At 41.5% G+C, this 22,993-nt stretch overlaps 1 protein-coding gene across 4 annotated transcripts in view; it reads left to right on the top strand.

The window, feature by feature from the left end:
• The window catches only part of MYH11 (myosin heavy chain 11), a 52,433-nt gene that overhangs the window by 10,228 nt on the left and 19,212 nt on the right, over positions 1–22,993 (top strand). For 3 of the 4 annotated variants that reach the window (XM_066330305.1, XM_066330308.1, XM_066330307.1), the window contains exons 3-15: positions 585–741; positions 6,988–7,015; positions 13,300–13,402; positions 14,934–14,954; positions 17,206–17,298; positions 18,249–18,312; positions 19,200–19,298; positions 19,873–20,016; positions 21,346–21,441; positions 21,838–21,956; positions 22,105–22,257; positions 22,416–22,589; positions 22,726–22,899. In XM_066330305.1, the coding sequence (XP_066186402.1) occupies positions 585–741; positions 6,988–7,015; positions 13,300–13,402; positions 14,934–14,954; positions 17,206–17,298; positions 18,249–18,312; positions 19,200–19,298; positions 19,873–20,016; positions 21,346–21,441; positions 21,838–21,956; positions 22,105–22,257; positions 22,416–22,589; positions 22,726–22,899 (1,425 nt within the window). The remainder of the gene's footprint in view (positions 1–584; positions 742–6,987; positions 7,016–13,299; positions 13,403–14,933; positions 14,955–17,205; positions 17,299–18,248; positions 18,313–19,199; positions 19,299–19,872; positions 20,017–21,345; positions 21,442–21,837; positions 21,957–22,104; positions 22,258–22,415; positions 22,590–22,725; positions 22,900–22,993) is intronic. The other variant, XM_066330306.1, reaches the window with a different exon arrangement.

Raw genomic sequence — 22,993 nt, 5'->3', positions numbered from 1 at the left:
CCCTTAAGTTTCCTGCAGAAACAGTCGTGTAGTGAAGGCATGATTAGTCTCTCAAGGCATCTGTTTGGAACCTGAGCAATTCTTTAAGGCCTCTCATCAATCATTGTTACATGGCTTCAAAAGAAGCCTTTAAAAAAAAAAAAACCCTTCAAACATCAATCCAAGCTTCTTACCTAGGATCTCAGTTTTAAAGTTTGATGCCTACATGAGCAGACATTTATCTCATATTCTGATAGGAAAATACACCTATAAAGAAATACTAATTATTGAAATACTAATTATTACAGTTGTTACCATGCCCTTATGTGTGATAAGGGAATGGATTGTGAAAATAACTGAAGGTGAGGAGCTCTAGCATCTGATCACGGTGTTTCTACAGATTGCTAAATTCACCTACAGCAACTCATTTACTAAAGATAATAATTTGTGCATTTAGGAAACCCCCAAACACACATTCAGAAAATCTCTGCTGCATTTGTCACCCTGGGCAGAGCACAAAGGAGTGACGCTGGCCAAAACGCAGCGTGCTCCCAGCCTGGGCATGGCACATGGCGTTAAACCCAGCTTTTATTTGGATTTTGCAGACTTACTCGGGTCTCTTCTGCGTCGTGATCAACCCCTACAAGCAGCTGCCCATCTACTCAGAGAAGATCATCGACATGTACAAGGGCAAGAAGAGGCACGAGATGCCGCCGCACATCTACGCCATCGCCGACACTGCCTACAGGAGCATGCTGCAAGGTAGGACAGCCCAGCCCAGGGCTGCAGCCCTGCCCTGCACACACCTGGGAGCTGCACAGGTGCCCCTGCCAGCCCCCAGCCTGCAAAGGGCTCTCTCTCTAAGCTGTGCTGCCTTTCGGGAAGTTTCGCAGGAATTCTTTGGCAGGAGCGGCGCTCAGCAAAAGGCTGTGCCTCAAAAAGGAAAAACAATCCTTTGACCCATCCGTGTGGAGGCATGTGGGAAGGTTTCAAAGTCCAGCGAATAGTTTTGGCAAATACGGGCATGGAAAATGCTCCCTCTCCAGCAGTGGGGAGTGTTCCAAAGTTAGCAGTGAGCTCTGCTGGGTCTGTCGGCACTGCTGCTCTCTGCCCCCAGCAGAGCAAAATCCAAACTGTGGTTTGGGGCTCTTTTCCTTACAGCCTGATGTCCTGAGCCCTGAGTGACATGTGCTCTGTTTTCCAGCTGCTCCCAATGAGCAATGGGAAAGCAGTCAGGCCCCAAAGGGTGCAGACAAACCCCCAAAATTCACAGTGCTCTCCTCCTGCTGCAGCCACTTCTGACAGACTGAGGGGATTTTATCCCAAGGAAAGCCATCATTTAGGGATGGAAAAGCCAAAGTGATGGATATGGGAGGCTGCAACACCTCCAGGCTATAGGGCATCACCATCTCACATGGACCTTGGGTGATGCAGGAAACCAGGAGCTCCTCAAAATATTTTGAAGTTTATGTGCCCTCATAAGGACCCTGACCATAAAGAAATTCCAGCTGACAGCTATGGCTCAGCAAGATCCACAGGCTTGGCCCTAAAGTTTAGGGCTTCCCAGGATTAGGGCTTTTTTCCTTCCTATGGCTTAGATGACATTTCTTTTCTGGAGCTCTTTCTATTCTTTTATTTAAGTGCATCCCAGAAGGCAGAGCTACAGTGCAGCAGAGGAGGACCAAACAAGCAACAAAAATATCCCAAAACCAGATCTTCCTACACACTATGTGATGTAATCACAGTTATAAAAATCTTACTTGGCAGAAGGTCACCCCACTGAGCCACAGTCACACATCTGTGCTGCAGCAGCTTCCCTCCTGAGCCCTGTGCTCTGCACTGTGCAGGGCTCTGAGCAGCCCCTGGAGCTGTTCCTCCCTCTGATCCTCTGTTTAAAGCAGCAGGCCTTGAGGGGAGATGTGAAAGATGCTCCTGGCTCCTGCAGACCATCAGCAGACCATTCAGAGCACTGGACTTGTCTCTAGAAATGAAATGGGGGGAAAAAATTGAAAAGGGCTATAAGCTATCTGTAGGAAAGAGGAGGAAAACCACCGTGTGACTGCAGCCTGTGCTGAAACAGAATTGTCTTGTCCTGACAATCCATGAGTTCTCTGCCTAAAGTGAGCCTAGGCTCAGCACAGATGAGCCTGGTCCAAGCAGCACAGGGATGTCTCCCACTCCTCCTCTCTGTCTCCTGTCCCTTCCAGCACCTTCTCCTGAGCAGTGGGAGGCCACTGGAGCTGGTTTGGCTCACAGTGGACATAAAACTGCATTTAGAACTGAGCTGTGCCTCCCAGGCTGGGTGCTGGAGGATGGAGGAAACAAGAGTGGAGGAAACAAACTCTCATCAATTCCCTCTTTTTGGTGCTCAGAGTAATTTCCAGGCCTTACTAGCTGTTGGGGAGTTACTCCTCATTGTTCACGGGCCCCCACTGCAGTTCTTCCTGGCAGCAGAGAGGAGGAGGAGGGCAAAGAGAAAGGAGCAAGGAGGGAGTAGGTGATCAGCTGAACCTTTAGGAGGATGCTCTTTCACTGCTTCCCACCCCAACCACACACAGCTGGCAGTGGAACCACCAGAGCTCCCAGCACAAGCCCAGGACACCCACGTTTTACTTGCACATGTCATCTTGGAGTCTCTCCATCTCTGGAGAGGGCCCCAGCTGTGTTTAAAGCTGTGCTTTTGTTTGTGAAAACCTACTCGTGTTTTGTGCACGAAACTAAAACCAACCCCTCAGAATAACTCTGGTTATTCAGCCAAAATTCTGCTCACGTTGGAGTGGTGAAAGTGGGTGTGAGCACACAGCACTGTAGGCACACAGAGCTTCAGGAGGCTGGGAGCACATTTCCAAATGGAATATAAACAGAATTTCTTACTCACAAACATGGATCAGGGCACTAAACGTTTTCCCTGTGAGAAGTCAGTACTGCTCCTTATCTGGAAACTTGCATAGCTTCTGCTTGCCAAAGTAAAATGTGTCGTAGATTGATGAGGCTGAGGAATTATGTTCTGGTATTTCATGGCCAGGGCCACTTGGCCTGGAGCAATCAGCTCGTTCAGGTGTCTCAGGGATCCTTTATCTCTTGGTGAACCAAGGCTCTGTGTGTGCAAATCCCTGCTCCTACTGCAGGTTCATCAGCTGGGAATCTCTGCCCTCCACATGGTCACAAACATCCAGCACTGACATGAGCTGTGCACACTGCATCCCTCCTCTCCTCCAGAGACTTCCTTGGTTAATGTATTCCTCAGGGATGATGTTTAACTCCCATCAAAGCTGCTCTGATAAAAACACTCAGCCACAGCTACCAGCAATCAGAGAATCAGACTTTCCTCCAAATATGCAGAAAAGCTGACATCTCACAGGACACAGGAATTATCAAAGATGTTGGCTGGGCAAAGATAAAATTTCCACTTGTTTCGAGTGGTTCTGAGCACCTAAAACCCCTTTGGAAATCCCAGTCATGCAGTCTCATGCTCAGCCAGGAGTGCTGGGTGTCTTGTTCAATCTGCTGATTGCCATGGCACTAATGCAGTTTGATCATGGCCCAGGCACAGCCATGAATGCTCATTTCCAGCCAGAATGAGAATAAACTTTAATTGCCTTTAATCCCAAAAACTGAGAGTTCTACAAGAACATTTGTGTGTGTGTCCCAGGAGCTGAAGTGGGCCCTCCTGGCTGTTTATAGATTAGCTACAGATGATTACTGCTACACTTGGAGACTGCAATCATAAAACATTTCCCCCTGCTCCTGCACCCTTTGCTCTCTCCTGTGTTTGGGATGAAGTTTTTGTGTAGTTGGTTAGGCCTTTATAAAGTTTTCTGCCATTAAATCATCAGGGAGGAGATAGATTCCAGCTTCCTGCACATTCACGGGGATTATTTTCTGTGGAGCCACTTTTTTTTCTGCAAGCTTGAGTTAAAAATGGAAAAAACAAACAACCTGGCAGTTACTTGGAGGTATGGGAGGGAAACACAGTTCCCAAGGCCTCAGAAAAAGGAGTCTGCTGTGAGAAGCCATCTGTTTTCTGTGTCCTCAGCAGGGCTGAGGGACAGAACTGTCCCCTTCAGGCAGTACAGTTATTAACAAATGTAAAGCAGTGAGTGAGGGAACATGCTTTCACTCTGGGTTTTTTTTCTCCTTTTATGGTAAAGCTGCCAACTTGCTGCTTCATTGTGATAAACCATCTGATTTTGTTTGTGATTTAGCAGAGCTAACTGGAGTATCATGAGCAGAGGGGCAAGAATTCTGACAGGCAAACTGGAGGTGTTTGGGGAAAAAAGTAAGCAGATTCCAGAAAGAAAATAAAAACTAAACCAACTCTGCTGCATGTTTAGGAAAGCTGGTGAGGTTTATCATGTAAGTGTAGGTCTTTATTAAAATTGAGGAGAGAATTAAAAAAAAAAAAAACCCAACCGTTTAAACATCTAATATAGACACACAGGAGGTGGATGATACTCTTCCAGGTCGGGTCAAACCTTCTTAAAAGGCATTAGCCAAAAGGATATTAGAATCTAGGAGACCTATTTTGTTGCTTTTTAAGCCCCAGGAATTATATTTAAGGAGTTTTATTGATACAACTCTTTCTCTTCTGGTAGATCTAACCACATGAAGCTGCAGACTCACAAAATAGGGCACAATCTTTTCAGTATAGAATGAAACATCCCAGCACAGAAATAGGATTAATCCAGTGGGAGAGCCTTTGAGAGTAAATGAGACCAGGATCTGCAGCTCAGGTCATAGCAGAACAGGACTGAACTGATGTGTCTCATCCTTAGAGCTGCACTTAGGACTGATGGAGGAGACACAACACCACCTGGAATTGTCCCTCCGTGGGTGTGCACAGCACAGTTTGCCAGCTTGAGGTTTCTCCCATGATGAACCTGCCCCTGAGGACGTTTGGTGCAATTTCTGACCTTCCTCATCCTCCCTCTGCTCTTAGATATCCCCAGGCTGCCCCTTCCCAGTGCTGCCACAGCCCCTCTGTGAGACACCTCTGGGAGCATTCTCCTGCTGAGGAGCAGCAATGAGTAGTGAGAAAATACTTGGCTTGGCCACCAGCTTTTTCTAATGTTCCCTGAGCTCAGAAATTCCACTGGCAGCTCAGTATCAAGAGGCACTTTTATTTTCTTTATGGTATTTATGGGTTAGTGATGCAATATCAATATATGCCCATGGTTTCTATTTACACAACAATGTATTTTTAGCAAAAGTTCTTCCATGGTCTCACTTTTTTGACTTAAAAGAAAGGCTAGCTGATAACCTGCAGTGAAAAACAAACACGGCTCACAGCTCCTCTCCTCCCAAAAATTTATGTGGAAGAGTCCTGCAGTGCTGAGGGCTGACAAACACCTCCAATTAAAATGAGGAATTAGTCATTTTGTACCAATTTACCGGACAAAGCAGTTAAGTGGCACCATTTGTGTGGTGATCAATAAAGCAGCTAATGTTATAGCTGTTGAGGAACTGGGAGTAAAACAGTTGTTTAATATCAATCCAAACCATTGCAGAATCCTCTAATGATTTTCCTGGACTGGCTGTGGGCCAGGCAGCAGTTACAACTTGAGAGCTTAATAAATTGGTTTCAATTATCTCATGGGATTGATGACATATGGGGGTGAGCAGCCAGACAGGTATTCCTGCAATTCCCCAAATTCCTGTGGGTATTTAAGCAAAAGGAGCTCGTGTCTGAACCTCTGAGCAAAGGATGGTGCTGCCTCTGCTTTGGATAAATAATGCCAAACCATCCAGCAGCACTGGATTCTGCCTAATTATCTGCCTCAAGTTGTGTGAACTAAGAACACTTTGCAAAAATGTATTTGACCTGCCTGGGAATTATTTTCATAAGTCAGAAGAGTTTTTTGCAGTCTGTAAAGACAAACTGGGAGACTCAGTCAAAGAGGGGCAAACTTCAGAGCTGGGCTGGTTGCTCAAGGCCTTCAGTTTGTTTCCAAGTAGTTCCAGGGCTGGAAATACCTCACCTCACTGGGAAACGTGCCCTGGCCTTTGACAAGTGAAGGAAACAATTGTACTTTAGAATGGGTCACAGCAAACATACTCACCATGGCTTTTGGCAGGAAAGTCTGTGTAAAAGTTCTGGAGGTAGAGAGAAACTCTGAATCCAGATGATGAGGCAGGGAGGATTTTGCTCCAAGAAAAGGTGATGGAGATGGGATGCATGGAAATGGAAACTTTGGTCCTCCTTTTTATAAATCCTGATCCAAAATGTGTTTGATGGTCTGCTCATAGTGAAAAAACATGAAGAATACTTACATACTTGTTGATGTTCACATGCCTCACGGTGCAGAAATGGAAACTTTGGTCCTCCTTTTTATAAATCCTGATCCAAAATGTGTTTGATGGTCTGCTCATAGTGAAAAAACATGAAGAATACTTACATACTTGTTGACGCGATCTTGTGTAATCTAAAGTATCTTGTTTTATCTTACTCCTTGGAAGAGCTCCCAAAGACATTATTTATCCTCTTGATAAAAGTTGTGTCTCAATCTGAAATGAAATACAGGCTCAATTTTTCAGGTATTTGAGCTGCTTTGCTTTCAAAAGTCAAAGCTTTGCATGACCAGCTTAAAGCATTTTAGTTGTTGATGCCTTATCTGTGCAGACTTTGTTTCAAGTGGGCTGCTGGCCACAGTTCATAGGCATAGTAAAAACTTGAGTTTCAGGTTTGAAATTTTGTTATAATCTCCTTACAGAGAGCCTGATCTTTTTGCTGTCCTCATTACAGTTCATCTCTAATGGAATTTACACAAAAATATTTTTGACCTCTTAACCTTTTGTTCATTTTTTTTTGTACAAAATATTTCCATTAGAGATGGTTATTTAAATACGAGGGCAGATTAAATAAGATGTGAACCCAGTATTTTTTTACTAATCATGGTCAGTCAGATTTTAGAAGGTTTAGGCTGTTCAATGTAAATCCTTATAAATATAAGTGCTTCTGTCAGAAAAACCATTTTCCCTCATTAATGGATTCTTTTTCTTTATTCACAGACAGAGAAGACCAGTCTATCCTGTGCACGTAAGTAAACTCATTTATTTTAGTGTATCTCAATGTCACAGTGTCTTTATTCAAATTCTGCTGGGATGGACACATTCTCCTCACCTACAGCAAGTTTGAACTCCAGTCCCAAACCTGCTTCAGTAGATAGAACTGTTCACAAGATAAAGAGCAGGTATCAGTGTCACAGGAAGTCCTCAATGCATAAAATTATTTCTTTAAATTGACTTTCTGAACCTAGAGATTTAATGGTTTACAGTGAACAACTGGGGAGTTTGGTTATTACTCCACAAAATCCCACTGTTTTGTCATTCCTCCTTGTTTTGAAAAATCACTCAAAATGTTGAACTGGACAAGGATCTTCTGCCTGACCCTCAGTTTTAACTCTCTTTCCATTCTTCTGTTGGTTTTTAGTTGGTTTTATTTGCTTGGATGCCACCAAGAATGCTTTTGACAAAATTTTGTCTTTGTTAAATTAGGCATTTTCCAGTTTTCCTGATAAAAGATCCGATTTGGTGCTCTGTAAATGCAAACATGTTTGCAGAGCTGGCATTATTATTATTATTTATATGTGTTATTTACAGCAGGTTCATGCAGTGATGCTGTAATCTGTCAGGTTTAGGTTATCTCAGAAAATGTGGCTACTGACTGAATATATATTTACCCTCAAAAAAGCACTGCTGCTGATCCCCAGCCATAACATTATTTTTGACTGCCACTGCTGACTGGAAAAAAAATATCACCAAATAAAAATTGTTTACTGTGTCTGGTATCATAAGGGCTCTCACAGCTCTAACCTCTGTTACAAGACTTCAGTATTTGTAAATGTACAAATCAAAAATCTGCCCCCAAATGCATTAATACCAAAGAGAAATCTAAAATTCCTGCAGTGATGAAGTAAAAATTGACCATCACACTCTTCCCAGGATGAAGCATGTCATGGTTATGAAGACTAATTTACAATGTGCATTTCCTCCTTCTATTTCTGTACTTTAGTTTATTTTTCCACTAGTAAATCTTCTGTTAACTTTGGAACATTGGTACTTTCAAGAAAGGGACTTTCTTTTGCAAATCTATGCCTTTTGTTCATGAAAATCCATGAAAGGATCCACTTCTTGCAGCTACCATTTATTGAAACTAATTGGCCATCTGGCTGGAAACCCAATGTTTCACATCAGTAATACATAAAATAGAGACAATTAAATGCCTTTTCTATCCAGTAATGTATAAAATAGAATGAAATCCTTTTCCCATTTTGAAAACAGCAGCATCACAACCCACAGCTTCAAACAGTCCTCACATGTCTTCTAAAGCAAAAAGATTGGCCAAGATAAAACCAATGTACACGACTTTAACCACTGGTTTAACATTCTTCTTGGCCTTATTTGGCTGTGCAGAAAGAGGAAAACTCACTTAGCTTTCAGCCTGGCAGCTGTCAAGTTGAAGCAATTTGCAGTATTTTATAGAATTGTTAGAAATTATAAGAAATTGTCTTGAACTTTCCAAGGCCTGGCACCTAAATTAGTAAGCACAGCCATGGTATAAAGTTTTTTTGTGCTGTAAGTGTAAAATAATAGGTGTAAGGATTCATGTGGATCCCCTGAAATGCTCCTGGGACAAAGGCAGAGGGACAAATCTGAGAACTGAGCCTGATCCTGTGTTTCTGACTATAAATACACCTTTTCTCATGTCTTCACCCCCAGCTCATTAAACCTACCCTCGTGGTTAAATACTCTTTGCATTTTCAGTCCCTACCCTTTGTGTCACTAACCAGGGTATGTTTGAAATCCTCATGGCTTCCAGTGCTTCCTCAGAGTCCTCTGTCTTTCCAGATTTCATTATTTTCTCTGCATTTCATCAATGACTGCACTCCTACTGCCCTTGGCCTCCTCTCCTCTGTGCACACACATCATTTTCCTGTTGGCTCTTTCCCATCACTGAACATCCTCTGCTGTCATTCCCTGCCACTTGCTCTCTGGCACTTTACTCAAAATCCCACATCTTATCATGCACATTTACAGTACAAAAAACCTTTATACCATGGCTGTGTTTACTAATGTATCTGTGGTCACATTATTGTAATATAACACAGTTTAGTATAAAATATAGAATACATATACAATGCAGAATGTTGCACTGAAAGTATCAAATATGAAATCTCACTCTTTTATGTGCCTGAAAATGAGGGCAGGTAAGACTTGTCTTCACTGCTCTGCCTGGTTTTTGGGATCTCCTGAAATTCCTGCCTGTCACTTATGGCTTTTCAAGCTCCTTCCAGTGTTAGTAGAGGGACAACCCCTCAAAGGAGACTTCTGGCCTCTTGTTTGATTCCTAAAGACACAAGTGGATTGATTCTCCTGGAGTTTTCAAACTGTTTTTCACTAAAAATTCCACAAGTGCTTATTTGCATAGCACACCACATGAGGGTTTCAACCATTTCCTCATAAACCTGTTTGATCTTGGGGTGATCCTATTTTAGCCACCTGCTGAAAAGAGCAGGTAGAGTATTTCCTAGAAAGCAAACGTGGCTTAGAGGACTGTGCACAAGTTTCAGTTAAAAAACAACAAACAAAAAAAAGCTACCTTAAATGAATGAGAAAATCTGATCAAAGTTTTGAGTATTTGGGGTATTGTGAAGTCTGTGGGAACAAGTACTTGTACACCTGTAGCTCTGACCAAGTACTTTTTCATTACCTTTCTGGTTTTCAAAGCATGCACTCAGTTTGAACAGCATAAAAATATATGCTTAAAAACTTAAGCATAGAAACAGCATAAAAGCAGGGAAGTGGCAGGGTCTTATTTTCACTTAATTTGATACAGGAAACAAAAAAGAGTGGGCAGTGGCCATCCTGCCCTGTCCCCTTCTTCCCCTCTCTCTGGACAAACTCTCCAGAGCCTCACCCAGCCACGGGATCCAGCCCATTTCCTTCCCTGACACACGTCAGGAACCAAAATCACCCAGAACATCTCCAAGCTGCAAAGCCCCATTAGTCAAAAGGCTGCTCCAGGAGAGAGCTGAACTGCTCTGTGCCAGCTCAGAAAGCCCCAAAGGCTGGGGCTGGCAGGAACTCTGCTGGCCCCTCTCCACAGCTATCTCCTGGGGCTTGGTGCTGCTCCAGCTCCTTTGGGAATTGTTTTGGAAGCCAACCCATAGGATCAGTGGCTCCTGAGACAAGTCTGCAGTGGGGTATGGCTGGTCTGGGACAAATCTTTCATTGTGTTTGCACATCCCACAGTCAGGACAAAGGCTGCCAAGCCCCAGTGTGACTCAGAGCACCTCAGTGAGTGCTCTTCCTGCAGTGCCACTGGATTAAGGGATGTGTGAACAATTCTCATGGTTCACTGCTCACAGAGGCTGAAAATAAATTCTGTGGTGGCTTTTTTCAGAGGATTCCAAAAGTGGAATTAAGCTAAGTCTCATGTCATAACATTAACATGGAAAGCTTTCACATTTTCAACGACAACAACAGAAGAAAATACACTTTTAAAACTAACTTTTCTCAGTTGTTCTCAAATGTACAAGGGTCCTAGTTGCACCAAAGGCTGAACCCCAACAGTGGGGCCAATTTGCCAGTGTCACCTTGTTCTTCTTTGGAAACCTGTCCTAGCTGGGATAATTTTCATTTAAGGTGAAGGTAATGGAGTCATGGAGGATTTTGTAGCTCAAGAGGTGTAAAAACTCAAATACAGCTGAGCACTGTATATGTGAGTTTATGTGCTTTAAATCCTGTACTGAGGCCCTAAAATAATGCCTGGCAAGCAAGGAGGGGAGGATAAGTTTAAATTATACCCCACAGTGTGAGAGTGGTATTTTTAACCCTTTGATTTGGGAAAAACCAAAGAGTTTCTGAGGAGGAAAACTTGCTAAATTAGAATTAGCTAAAGTACTGCTGTTGGGCTGCTCAGAGCTGTGCAATGGGACTTGCTTTTGCCCTGGTTTTTTGCACTGGCCACCTGAGCTGGGTGCAAAGAACAGCACTGGCAGAAAATGTGCTCCCTTGGGTATGGCAGAAAAAGAATTATTTGAGAGGCTTCAATTAAACAAATGGTCATTCTGCTTCCTAAAGGTGATGGTTAGAAGAGTGGTAACAGCATTTATATGGAAATAACTAGCTGGAACGTAATGAAGTGAGAGTCTCCTCTCAGAAGAGAGGAGGAGATGAGTTCCTCCTGGCAGGAACTCCATCATGTATGGTCCATGCCAAAATCACCAGAAGATGTTTGCAGGAAAAAGACAGATCTTTAAAAATTCAGTCACTGAGCTGAAGAGAGAAGTGCATTTTAAAAGAGGTGGGATTTCTCATTCCATCTCACAATGGAAGTTGTTTCTGCCCCCTCAGAAATGGGCAGATGCAGAGAAAAAAAAACCTGTTCTGCATGGCCAATTCTGTCTTCTTCATACCTTATTGACCTTGGAGATGTTTTTTTCCTAATTAACCTAAAGCAGTTGAAGTTCTGCATGTTTTCTATTTCATGTTGAGGATTTTTTTCTTGTTGTTGTTATTTCAAAAGGAAGTTAATGCCCCAAAATCTATCTGCAGAAAACAGGAAAGCCCTCGGCCTGTGCAGAGGCAAAGAGTTAAGGAGCATTACAGTATGATGGGATAATTACCAGTAAAATGATGCCATTTATGGTAATACTCACAGGGATTCAGGGAAAAGCCAAGAGATGGGCACTGTTGCCCTGGGAGAAAGGAAATGCAATGATGATGTGTGATGAACTACAAATAACCCTTAATAAAATGGAACAGTTCAAAGCCCAGGGTTTGTTTGAAGAAAGTTGTTTTGGTTGGGTTTTTTTTTTTCCAAAGAAACAAAGCTTTAAGGTAGATTTGTTTGAAAAGTTTGTATGCATATGTCTTCAAATTGGCGTGCTTGGTTTGGAATTGTTCCCAGGACACTTAATTTTTATCAATAAAACATAGAAATGTTTTAGTACTGGAGCCCAGGCAGAGATGAATCCAATTTCTAAACTCTGCAAATTAACCCAGGTCTTGTGAAAAAGAATCTATTAATCTCAATTATTTGTGGTTCAAACTCTAAAAGCCAGAAGAAACAGTTCTTATCATGTCGTACCTCAGGCAGGAACTGTTTCTGGTTTCCCAAGGTTTTTATCAGTGTAATTCTGTATTGAAAGCTCTGTCTAGAACTTCTCCATGTTTTTATGTCCATTTATCACTGGTTCTTTGGTAGGGAAATTAACTCCTCTATTTCCTAATTAGGAAAAGAAGCAGAACTGCAATGGATTCAGCTAAACAGTTCCAGGCTCAAAATCTCTGGGATTTTTGAATGTATTGTTCTTTTATTTTTAAAAAATCCATTTTATTATAGATCTAAAGAAAAAGAGGTCCAGCTTAGATTGTTGTTATTCTCCCAGCACCAGCTCAGTTGAAAAAACTCGATTGTTACATCCACACCCACTTTTACCACCCTTTCTGACTGCTGAGCAGGACATTATAAAAACATTTTTGTCCATACAATCATCAGAGCCAGAGGCATCTGAAAGACATAAGATGATGTAAGCTAACAGTTAGAGAGGAAAATGGGCTGGAAATTTCGATTGAGAAAACACTCTGTAAATCTGTACTTTAAAAACCTCTCTTTTACTTTAAGAGAGGGTTGAAGAGTTGTAAATAAACTTAACCTGGAAGTGTTCCAAGAGGGAAAAAAGTTACCAGTGCCTTGCTGCCTCCCCAGGGACGCTGCATGGAGCAGAGCTGGGATGCCAGTTCTGCTGTCACACGTGTCCCCACCATGTCCCTCCTCAGCAGAGAGCAGGGACACCTCAGCCACTTCCATTCCTGGTGCCACTGAATTCAAGGAGCAGCTGAACACAAAGTTCAGATGAGGCAGGATCAAGCTGTTAGTCTACTTTAATGCCAGAGTTTCAGAAGAGAAAACCATTGTATTACTGCTGATGTTTTCTTTTACTGCTGTATCACATCAGAGTTAATGTTGTATTTTTTTAATCCTAAAATATAAGCAGACTCCCTGCCAACTCCAGTTCTCATGAGTGCTCAGATAGTGCCAAAGCAAGATGAACTGCTGTTCAAAAATGCATCGTGTTTTATAATTCCCTTAAATGGCCCAAGGTCCACTCAAAATCCTACCAGGACAGAGATGTAACCCTGATAATGCATTCTTGGCAGGCTGAAGTCAGGTGGGTTTGGGAGGTGGTGTTCTGGGGTAGAGGAGAACTGAGCTGGGCAGTTTCCAGTCCTGTTTTTATAAATTATGTACATCTGTATGGCAGAAAGACTCCACTGGTTACTCACCTTCTCTCCTGTCATTTCCTTTCCCCTCAGAGGTGAATCTGGTGCTGGCAAGACAGAAAATACCAAAAAGGTCATTCAGTACCTGGCTGTTGTCGCTTCGTCACATAAGGGCAAAAAGGACACCAGTGTCACTGTAAGTGAGCTCTTCCCTCCCCAGCTCTGCCCCTGGGGTCACCCTGCAAAGAAAAAAAATAATTGGTTTGACACCATCTTAGGCATCAAATCAGAATGTGCTTAGAGGGAATAGAAATATTCAGAGCTTTCCATAGGCACAGCACCTATTTATATCTCAGCATGAAGGCCTTGAGTTCTGCAGAGGTTCAGGTCCTTGTTTTACCCTTGACCTCTGCCAACTGGGAAGTTTGGGAAAGCCTGTAACTAACCTGTTGGCCAATTGCATCACAAAAATGTATACCAGCATTTAAACTTCCAAGGTTTTGATTGGATTTGTTAGTAAGTTTTCTTACTAACTAGCAAAGAGTATAAAACTTGTATTTATTTTTTTTTACTGCTCTGTCAGAGGAAACAAGTTTGAAAGGCACAATTTTTTCTAAGCACTTTGTTCCCTTCAAAATTTGTGATAGTCTTGCCTGACAGAATGAAGTTTATTTTCTTGCTTTGAACCTTATTCCTGCCCAGTTCCTGGAGATCATTGCCATGGCTGAGGCTCTCAGCTGATTGACTCTCCTCAGTGATACAGCTCCAGGTCCTGCATCATTCCCAGCCTCTCAAATGTAACTCAAAACTTCTGCAAAAAAATGGAGCAATTCCCTTTTATGACAAAACTGGCTAAATTCGGGAAGACATTTCATTGTGCCTCAAGTGCAAGACTGGGTGCAAGATGAATAATTAGTAGGGAAGTGGGAAATAAAGTAAAATCTCTGGGTGTCACAGCTGCCCCTGCCCATGTGTGCAGCCCTCCCTCTTCCACCACAATAACTGGATTTTTTATGTACAGTGGATTCTAATTTGGAGTACGGGAAGGAGTAAATGTCCTTTTGCACAGTATTTCCTAGAAATCTGTGATTAAATTTAGTGGAAACAGTCCAAGGCTAATGTTTAATATTTAATGTTTATGCAAAGAAAGTAATTATCTCCTACTGAGTCCCTGCTCAGTAGCTGGGGGAAATGAACTTGGGGTGCCAAGGCCATCCCTAACTGCAGCTGCTACTGACTCCTCTGGGGAATTATCTGAGTCTCAGGACCAAATCTGCCCTGAGACAGACTTGAAGGCAAATACCCATCAGAGAGGAGCTGAGAAAAATCTAATTAGTTCTATATCACGCTGACAAATAGTAATTCAGTGATTAGGACTACTGACACTACAATTTCAGTCATTAAAATATAATGAATAACAAAACGCACCAGAGAAGAACTAGGGATTTATCATAAAAATACTTGCCCTTGTCTGGTCATGAGAGACTAACCTGGGACTGGATCCAAATCCCATCTCTCTGCTTCAGGTTTTTTTCTCTTCTTCAGTTGAAATGCTCTGTGTATGTTAATGGTATTTTTACCCTTGGTGTGTCTGCAATAGGTTGTTCAGATCTGTATTCCTGGTTTATTTGCATGGAAACTCGTTATTTAAGTACAGGAAAAACAATAAAAAAATGTCTAATGGAAATGATACTGACACTTGTTTTATACCATGTTATTCAACACAGCAAGGTCCATCTTTTGCCTACGTGAGTAACTTAGACTGTTTGATGTGTGTTTAAGGCACTGAGTGTAGATCTGCATGCTATTGTTGCACCCCAAAAAAATTGAAGAGAGATTTTTGGTTGAAATATGTTGTATGATATGATTAAAAAGCAACAATAGCACCAAATGCTCTCACAAATCAGCCCTAACTGTGTCAGGCTCCATGGTAAAGAATGAGGTCTGACACAGGCAGGGTCATCTTTCAAACATCACGCTCTTCTTTATCTCTGTGTGTGTTCAAATTGCCATAGTTTGAATTCAATTTCCCACCATCCTGAAAGAGCCATTCAGCCTGAAATGAAACAATGTGGTTTCTGAATGAAATACCCAAATGCTTTCCGTGCTTCAGGTTGAACTTTTGAGGACTGTTGTGAAATAATTCCTAAACCTCACGGTGTTGGGTTTGTTTGGCTGCATGCTTTCCATTTGTTACTGCTTGGAATTTTGACATTTGCACGTAACTGTTGAGGATTGTTCACCAGCACAAGAGTTTAGCATGTTCTCAGCTTGCTGCTGTGACGTGTAACAGAGCAATTCCCACTGCAGCACCTGTCTGCAGGTGTGACAGGCCCTCCTCTGTGTGCCACACCACACAGCCATGCTTGGGGAATACAGGCAGGTCTGCTGGCACGTTCCTGGTGTTCCTGTGCCAGGCAAACCGGATTGGTTTTCCTTCATGCAGTCTTTTTTTTCCCCATTCTGACTGCTGCCTCTCAGACTTCAGCTATGAGTGTTGCCCCTTAGTTAATTTAGTACTTCCTTTAAAAATCTCTCTCAAAAAAAGAAATGATTTCATGGTCTCTCAAAAAGATAAATGATTTCATGGTCTGTCAAAAAAATAAATGATTTCATGGGCCCCTCTGTGGAGTTTGGTGGATTTAAGAGCTGTACACAGTGCTGTCCAGCTGGAGCCAAAGTTTTATAGCCAAGTTTAGGGCATAGTTCAGTTCTCAGCAGAAGCAGGTGGTGTCTCATTTTAACAGAAAAGGTTCTATTTCAGATGGCACCATCTGATTACAGCAACACTCTTGGCTTATACTGGAGATTTTACAGAGTGTAACTGGACAGAGCTGCCCAGTACAGAGAATCTTCAGGGAGTTTTAGGAATTTATTTCTTATTCTGAGATTCCTGTATGAACTTGTTAGGCAATCTTCCTTCCCTCTTCCTCCAGCTCTTGGGCAATAAGCTTTTTAATGATATTTCTGATGTAGCTCTCACCACTGACACAGAAGTGACAAGGCATTCAGGAGTGACATTTAGAAAAAGGTTACCAGTGGGAAGCACTTTCACTTTCAAAATTATTTCCTAGACTCAAATGAAATATTGCCTTAATTTTTAATTAATATTATTTAAATGATATCTTATTATCTATCAAGGACTTTTTCCTTTTCAAGGTGAGTTATTTGAAATAATTCATATTACTACAGACTAGTACTCAAAGAATAGTGTGGCAAAGTAAATGTGAGTGTAAGTGATCTCACAGGACAGAGTTGAATGAAAAGTTCTGAAAAGCTGTATACATATGCAAAGTATCTTTTTTCAACTTCATTGATTTGCTCAGAAATAGGATGAGGTAAATATATAGAATTAAATGCATGCTTGCTTCATTGCATGATTTTTTTCCTTAGCAATTACCAATCACAGTTAACAATATAATGTGAACTTTGTGTGTTTGCATGACAATTTGTTTTCCTAGTTTGACATGAATCAATGCAATTCCATATTTAACCTGTGTAGCCTTGCATGGATCATTATTAATAGACTTGATGAAATCTGCTTTGTAGCTTTGTGCTGCATTACATTAAAATTATTCTCGGCGAGTTATTCTAATTACATTGTCATTTGCTAGCAAAGGGCCTCAATAAACTAACTTGGAAAAGACATGCTAGAGGTTCATTAAAGAATATCCCTTTTAAAAATTATATTGAACTGGAAAAAATAATGAACATTGAAGAATGACCCTGTTTTTTAAGGAAGGCCAGTCGTGCTGCTGAACAGATTAATAGAGTTTGATCTGTCACAGACAGCAAGGCTGGAAAAGAGTCATGAATACAGGGCAGCAGTCAACTGCACAAAGAGATAAACACAAAGATTAACAGAATAAAAACAAATCCACGTGAAATGCAGTATTTGGCAAAAAAAATTATAGGCATAAATTAGATTTCACCTTTCTCTCCCACGTTCAACTAAGTAATTGTAAAGTTTAGTGTTAACTGCTTCTGACTGAATTTTAGGGTGAGCTGGAAAAACAGCTTCTCCAGGCAAACCCTATTCTTGAAGCTTTTGGAAATGCCAAAACTGTGAAGAATGACAACTCCTCCAGATTCGTAAGTAGGAGAAATCCAGTTCAGTCTGTGTTTGGGGGGAATTAAAACACCTTTTAAACCAGTGTACAGACAGTGGCCCCCATCAGTGATCCTCTCTACAGACAGCCATAAAACTGATCCCTTAAAAACAGTTAGAATTCCCCTCTGAAACAGGAATTTTGATAGAAGAATAAAGATTAGTGAAGGGTAAAGCTTGACAGTGACACTGTCTCTCACAATTTAGCAGTCTGTGTGTGACCTTTTGGAGTCACCTCCTGCTCTAGCACAGATCCATCCACCTTCAGAGCATTCACAAACCAAATCTGTTATTTCCATTTTCTTTGCACCGTTGTTGAGTATATATCTCATAAGGTGTGACTGCTATGGCACAGTTAGGATATTAAATAGAAAATTTATTAGGAGGGGAAAAATGGAGAAGAAAAGAAAAAACGCTTATCCAGATTGGAGTTTAAATGCTGTGATCTGAGAGCTGTCACTCTCTGATGACATTTCTTGCTGGCAGATGCCTGTTTTCCCTGCAGACCCTCCTCTCTCTGTAAAGTTCAGGGATCCATCTGGGTCAGTTCAGCAGAGAGAGTTTCACAGATCCAACCCTGTTCCCTCACCGACCTTGTGGAAACCAGAGCAGAACAAAGATGTTGTCCAGTAGGGAGAACTCCTGCCCCTTAAAGCACCTGAACAAAATTCTGGGGACTCTGGACAGAGGGAATATCAGAGAAGTTAATTCCTTTCAGGCTGTGCCCCAAGTCACCCCAGCACTGTGTTATTCTTGGATTCTTGGGAGGGTGATGTACACGTCTAATGAAACAGGCTGAATACTGGCTAATATTGGAAATATAATAATAATAATAATAATAATAATAATAATAATAATAATAATAATAATAGTATTGGAAAACCTGCCATAACCTGAAGGATCAGCCCACTTCAGAGCTTCTTTTCACTCACAGGGCAAATTCATCCGCATCAACTTCGATGTGACAGGCTACATCGTGGGAGCAAACATCGAGACTTGTATCCTTTTCATGGGCTCAGAGGAGGGGACACAAACGAGCTCATTGCAGGTCTGAGAAAGGCAAATCCTGCCACAAACAGAGAGGCTCCCTTTGTGCTGATACCAGCTCTGTCTTGCTCCCAGGTTGATGTTTTCAGCCACAAACAGAGAGGCTCCCTTTGTGCTGATACCAGCTCTGTCTTGCTCCCAGGTTGATGTTTCCAGGGCTGTTTTCTCAGCTGTAGGAAAAGGAGCTATTCCCCAAAGAGCTGCACAGCCCAGACAGAAGGCAGTGGCAAGGGACATCTTTGTGTCCAGAGGATTTCCTTGCCTGGGTGAAATACCGACTGCTGTGTCCAGTTACACACCCGGAGCTGTGTGTCAATAACCTGGATGTCTTTTTTCAGGGAGAATGGACAGAGAAGTTCAGCTCAGTCTGACCTCGCTTGTTAAGTGTGTTGCCCTTGGCTGTGTTAATGAGCCAGCATGTTTTAATGAACATATTAATATGCATTTTTCTTCAGTGTTGCACTGCTCCTCTTTGCATAGAGAAGGAGCTTCTTGCTCCAATAAATGCGGAAGAATGATGCAGCTATAAAGAATTACCTTATCCCTTAAGTGTAGCATCAAGCAACAAACAGTTTATTGTTCTGCTCTTATTTTGACAACTGATCTTTAGAAAAAATCCTGTTTTAGCACTTTTGCTCTTCACTGAAGTTTTATCTACAGCACTTTAGCTTTTAAAGAGTGAATCAGTGACTGGTATTGCAATACTTACACTATTGATAACTTCATTTTTATTAGCTTATAGTCACAAAAAGTGGTCCATAAAAGGTTCTGAGTTTGATGGCACAATTAAGAAAGGACTGAATCCTGTTATTGATTTTTTAACACACCTGACAAACAGATTTGCTCGAAAAATCCCGTGCAATTCGTCAGGCTAAAGATGAAAGAACATTTCACATCTTTTACTATTTGATTGCTGGAGCTTCTGAACAAATGAGAAGTAAGTTCCTTACTAATGATTCTCTCATCTCACTGATTAGTCTGAGCCATGGCTTGCCTAAGTATTTAATTTCTGTAATTACATATCATTCAATCCCTACTATAAATAAACTGCCAAAGAAATAGCTATGTATTTTAGCTATAGAAAACAATTTTCTCAAGTGAATTTTAAGGAAGCATCAATTCATGCCCACCTGTTTGAGGCAGGTTGTTTGCAGTTTACAGGATATTGTAACTTCTCACAGGGAAGGGCATAATTCTGAGTAGGTTACAAATGGCACGAAATAGAAGAATTTTGGGAAGAATGGCTCAGATTTGAGTCCAGAGGACACAAAACTGCCCCAAAGTGCAGAGGCGTTCTCCAGCCACTAATGAAAACTAGAAACTTAATAGCATCATGCTTGCTAAATAGCTATTTTGAAAATATTTGACAAAACCCTTAACTCCTCATACAAGCAGAATCTCCCTTTGGTGAAAATATTGGGGTTTTTTCTGTTTCCTTAGGAGAATTCATGAACCAAGAGCATTAAGTAGATGCACTTAAATAGAGCTTTTCTTTTTGTTTTTCTTTTTAGATGATTTGCTGCTGGAAGGCTTCAACAATTACACCTTTCTCTCCAGTGGCTACGTGCCTATTCCTTCTCAACAAGATGATGAAATGTTCCAGGAGACCTTGGAAGCCATGAAAATTATGGGCTTTACTGATGAGGAACAGACAGGTGAGAACTCTTATCAACAGTCTATTCAAGATATACAGCTGCAAGTGACACTAGAGATGCAAATGCAGAGGTTAATTCTGCCCAGAATAATCCCTTTGCAAAGCTAATTTGTGTTTGTGAAAGGGAATATTTCTCACTGGACTCCTCAACATATCCAAAATGAGATTACTGAGTCGAAGCCAGCTCTATCAACAGTAATGACCATTTAAAGCCATGTTCAGAACTCTCCAACAACTAGCATGAGAAAGTTACAAAATAATCTGATTTCTTTTTGAAAGAAAGGGAACAGGCTCAAATACCTCATTATGTACTCACTGATTCAGAGGCAAGAGAAATAAAAACAAAGTGCATGAAACAACAACTAAAGTGCCTTAAAAATGTGGAGCCATCCACCTGCACAGCTTTTTTTACCTCTTAAGTGTTGCTGGGAGTGTGCAGGATGCAAATTGCCACGTCCCAAGTGACACCTGGTGGCAGAAGCAGCGTCCTCCCGTTGCTTTGGAGCTGCAGCAGCAGCAGAGCACATCCCTCACCTGCATTCTCCACTGCAGCAACAGCAGCCAGCATCCTCCTGTCTGAACCCCTCTGGTCTCATAATCTAAAATATTAGCCCATTAGGACAGCATTCTCCTGTGGAAATTAGATAAATTTACAGATAAAACAAGTAGAGCTCCCCAGATTGATACAACCTCATCTGTAATGCATCAGTAGGTTTTACTACCCGAGATTAAGTGGCATCACATTTATGTATATTTTAGTGATCAAACATTAATAAATACCTCCTCTGTATTTTGACACTAATTTTTTACAGCTATGGATACATTTGATTTTAGTTGCTCAACTAAAAGTACACATATCCCTGAATAACTGGACATTCAGAAGTGCCACACAATTTTGAAGCTGCTGGTTATTCAGATATATTTTTTTATGTTAAAGACAGAAATACTCTTGAGTGGCTGAGCAGGGAAGGTGCTATAGGCACTGTGAGTGGGAGACAAATTCCTGAGGTGTGGGGATCTGCCTGGGGAGCCAGTATAATAACTCAGCTTGAGGTGCTGGTGTTGCCAGACCAGCCCATTCCCTCCACTGCTCAGATTGTGCAGATTTTTGCTCAATCAGCTCTCAAACTCCTGGAGTTTATGGCACAGTCCTTTAAAACAAGCCTTACTTTAAAACATTCCAGAGAGGCACAGATTATCACAGGCAACAGAAGGTTATTGCAGGGAACAAAGTTTTCAAAATGTGGCCATTCTGTTCCTCATTTTTATCACTTATCTGTATCATTTATATATATTTATATATCCTCATTTATATTTGTTTCTCTTCCAGCCATACTGAGGGTCGTCTCATCCGTCCTGCAGCTGGGTAATATTGTCTTCAAGAAGGAGAGAAACACTGATCAAGCTTCTATGCCAGATGATACTGGTATGATTTTCCACTTCAAAATTTAGTTCACATTAAGAAATTAATAAAGCAGCAACTAATTAAACACTATGAATATTTTTTTTTTCATTGTTATTATATAGGTAGCTCTCAGGCTTTAAAATATAAACCATGCTTACATTTAGCTCAATTATCATTACCTTTTCTAGTAATCCTGAATCCGTAAGTTGATGAATTTGTTGCTTGGATCACAAATGTTACTTTTATGGCAAGTGTCATCTCTTGTATGCACAATAGAGAAGCTTTTAAGGAAGATAAATAATTCTGCATACTTGCTGAGCTACTCTTATTCACAGTCTTACTGTCTTATTCACACTTATTTACTGACCAGCTAAGAGGCAACTCAGTCTGAAACAAAATCTCACTTTTCTATTCCAGCTGCACAAAAGGTGTGCCACCTGATGGGGATTAATGTGACAGATTTCACAAGGTCTATCCTGACCCCAAGGATCAAGGTTGGACGAGATGTTGTCCAGAAAGCCCAGACCAAAGAGCAGGTAGCACATGCACTCTGCCCGTCTCTCCTGCAGCTATTCTCCCTGTTCCTATTTCCATTTCTCCTTACATCTCCTCTAAAGGGAACCATCTGTCTCACTTCTAAGTGGCTTTCTTGCTTCACTTACAATCTCCTCTTGCCTTTTCCAGGCAGACTTTGCCATAGAAGCTTTGGCCAAGGCAAAATTTGAGCGTCTCTTCCGTTGGATCCTGGCCCGGGTGAACAAAGCTCTTGATAAAACAAAAAGACAAGGAGCTTCCTTCTTGGGGATCCTTGACATTGCTGGGTTTGAGATTTTTGAGGTGTGTACTGTGGGACAAAAGCTGATTAAACTCACGTAGATCCTTATATTTTAATTGTTTTAATATGCAAAAAGAAATACAAAATAGCAAATACCATCTAAGCTCACTCTTGAAGGTCTCTTTCTAATGTTACAAATTCACTTCTTTCCTCTTCACAGATCAATTCCTTTGAGCAGCTGTGCATCAACTACACCAATGAGAAACTTCAGCAGCTTTTCAACCACACCATGTTCATACTGGAGCAAGAGGAATACCAGCGAGAGGGCATTGAATGGAATTTCATTGACTTTGGCCTTGACCTCCAACCTTGCATTGAGCTGATCGAAAGACCAGTAAGATTCTCTCTCTGTAGGTGGGATACTTCATGTGTCAGCACAAAAGATCCTTTAGAAGGCTCTGTAACCTCGGGGGTGAAGAAGGTTTGTGTTTGTTTGTGAAGATTCTGATGTGACACTGTTCTCGTTGCAGACCAACCCTCCCGGTGTCCTGGCTCTGCTGGATGAAGAGTGCTGGTTCCCCAAGGCCACTGACACATCCTTTGTGGAGAAATTAATTTCAGAACAAGGCAACCATCCCAAATTCCAGAAGCCCAAGCAACTCAAGGACAAAACAGAGTTCTGTATAATGCACTATGCAGGAAAGGTACTGGGCAGATTGAGATATTTTGACTTAGGGAACTTTGATTCTTTGATACACAAAGGATCGAAGAGAAACATTCTGGTACCTGCATTGATGA

Source organism: Sylvia atricapilla, chromosome 15 (assembly GCF_009819655.1).
Source record: "Sylvia atricapilla isolate bSylAtr1 chromosome 15, bSylAtr1.pri, whole genome shotgun sequence".
In the NCBI taxonomy this organism is placed as follows: domain Eukaryota; kingdom Metazoa; phylum Chordata; class Aves; order Passeriformes; family Sylviidae; genus Sylvia; species Sylvia atricapilla.
The sequence above is the reverse complement of the archived record's forward strand: the minus strand, read 5'-3'. Positions and strand labels throughout refer to the sequence as shown.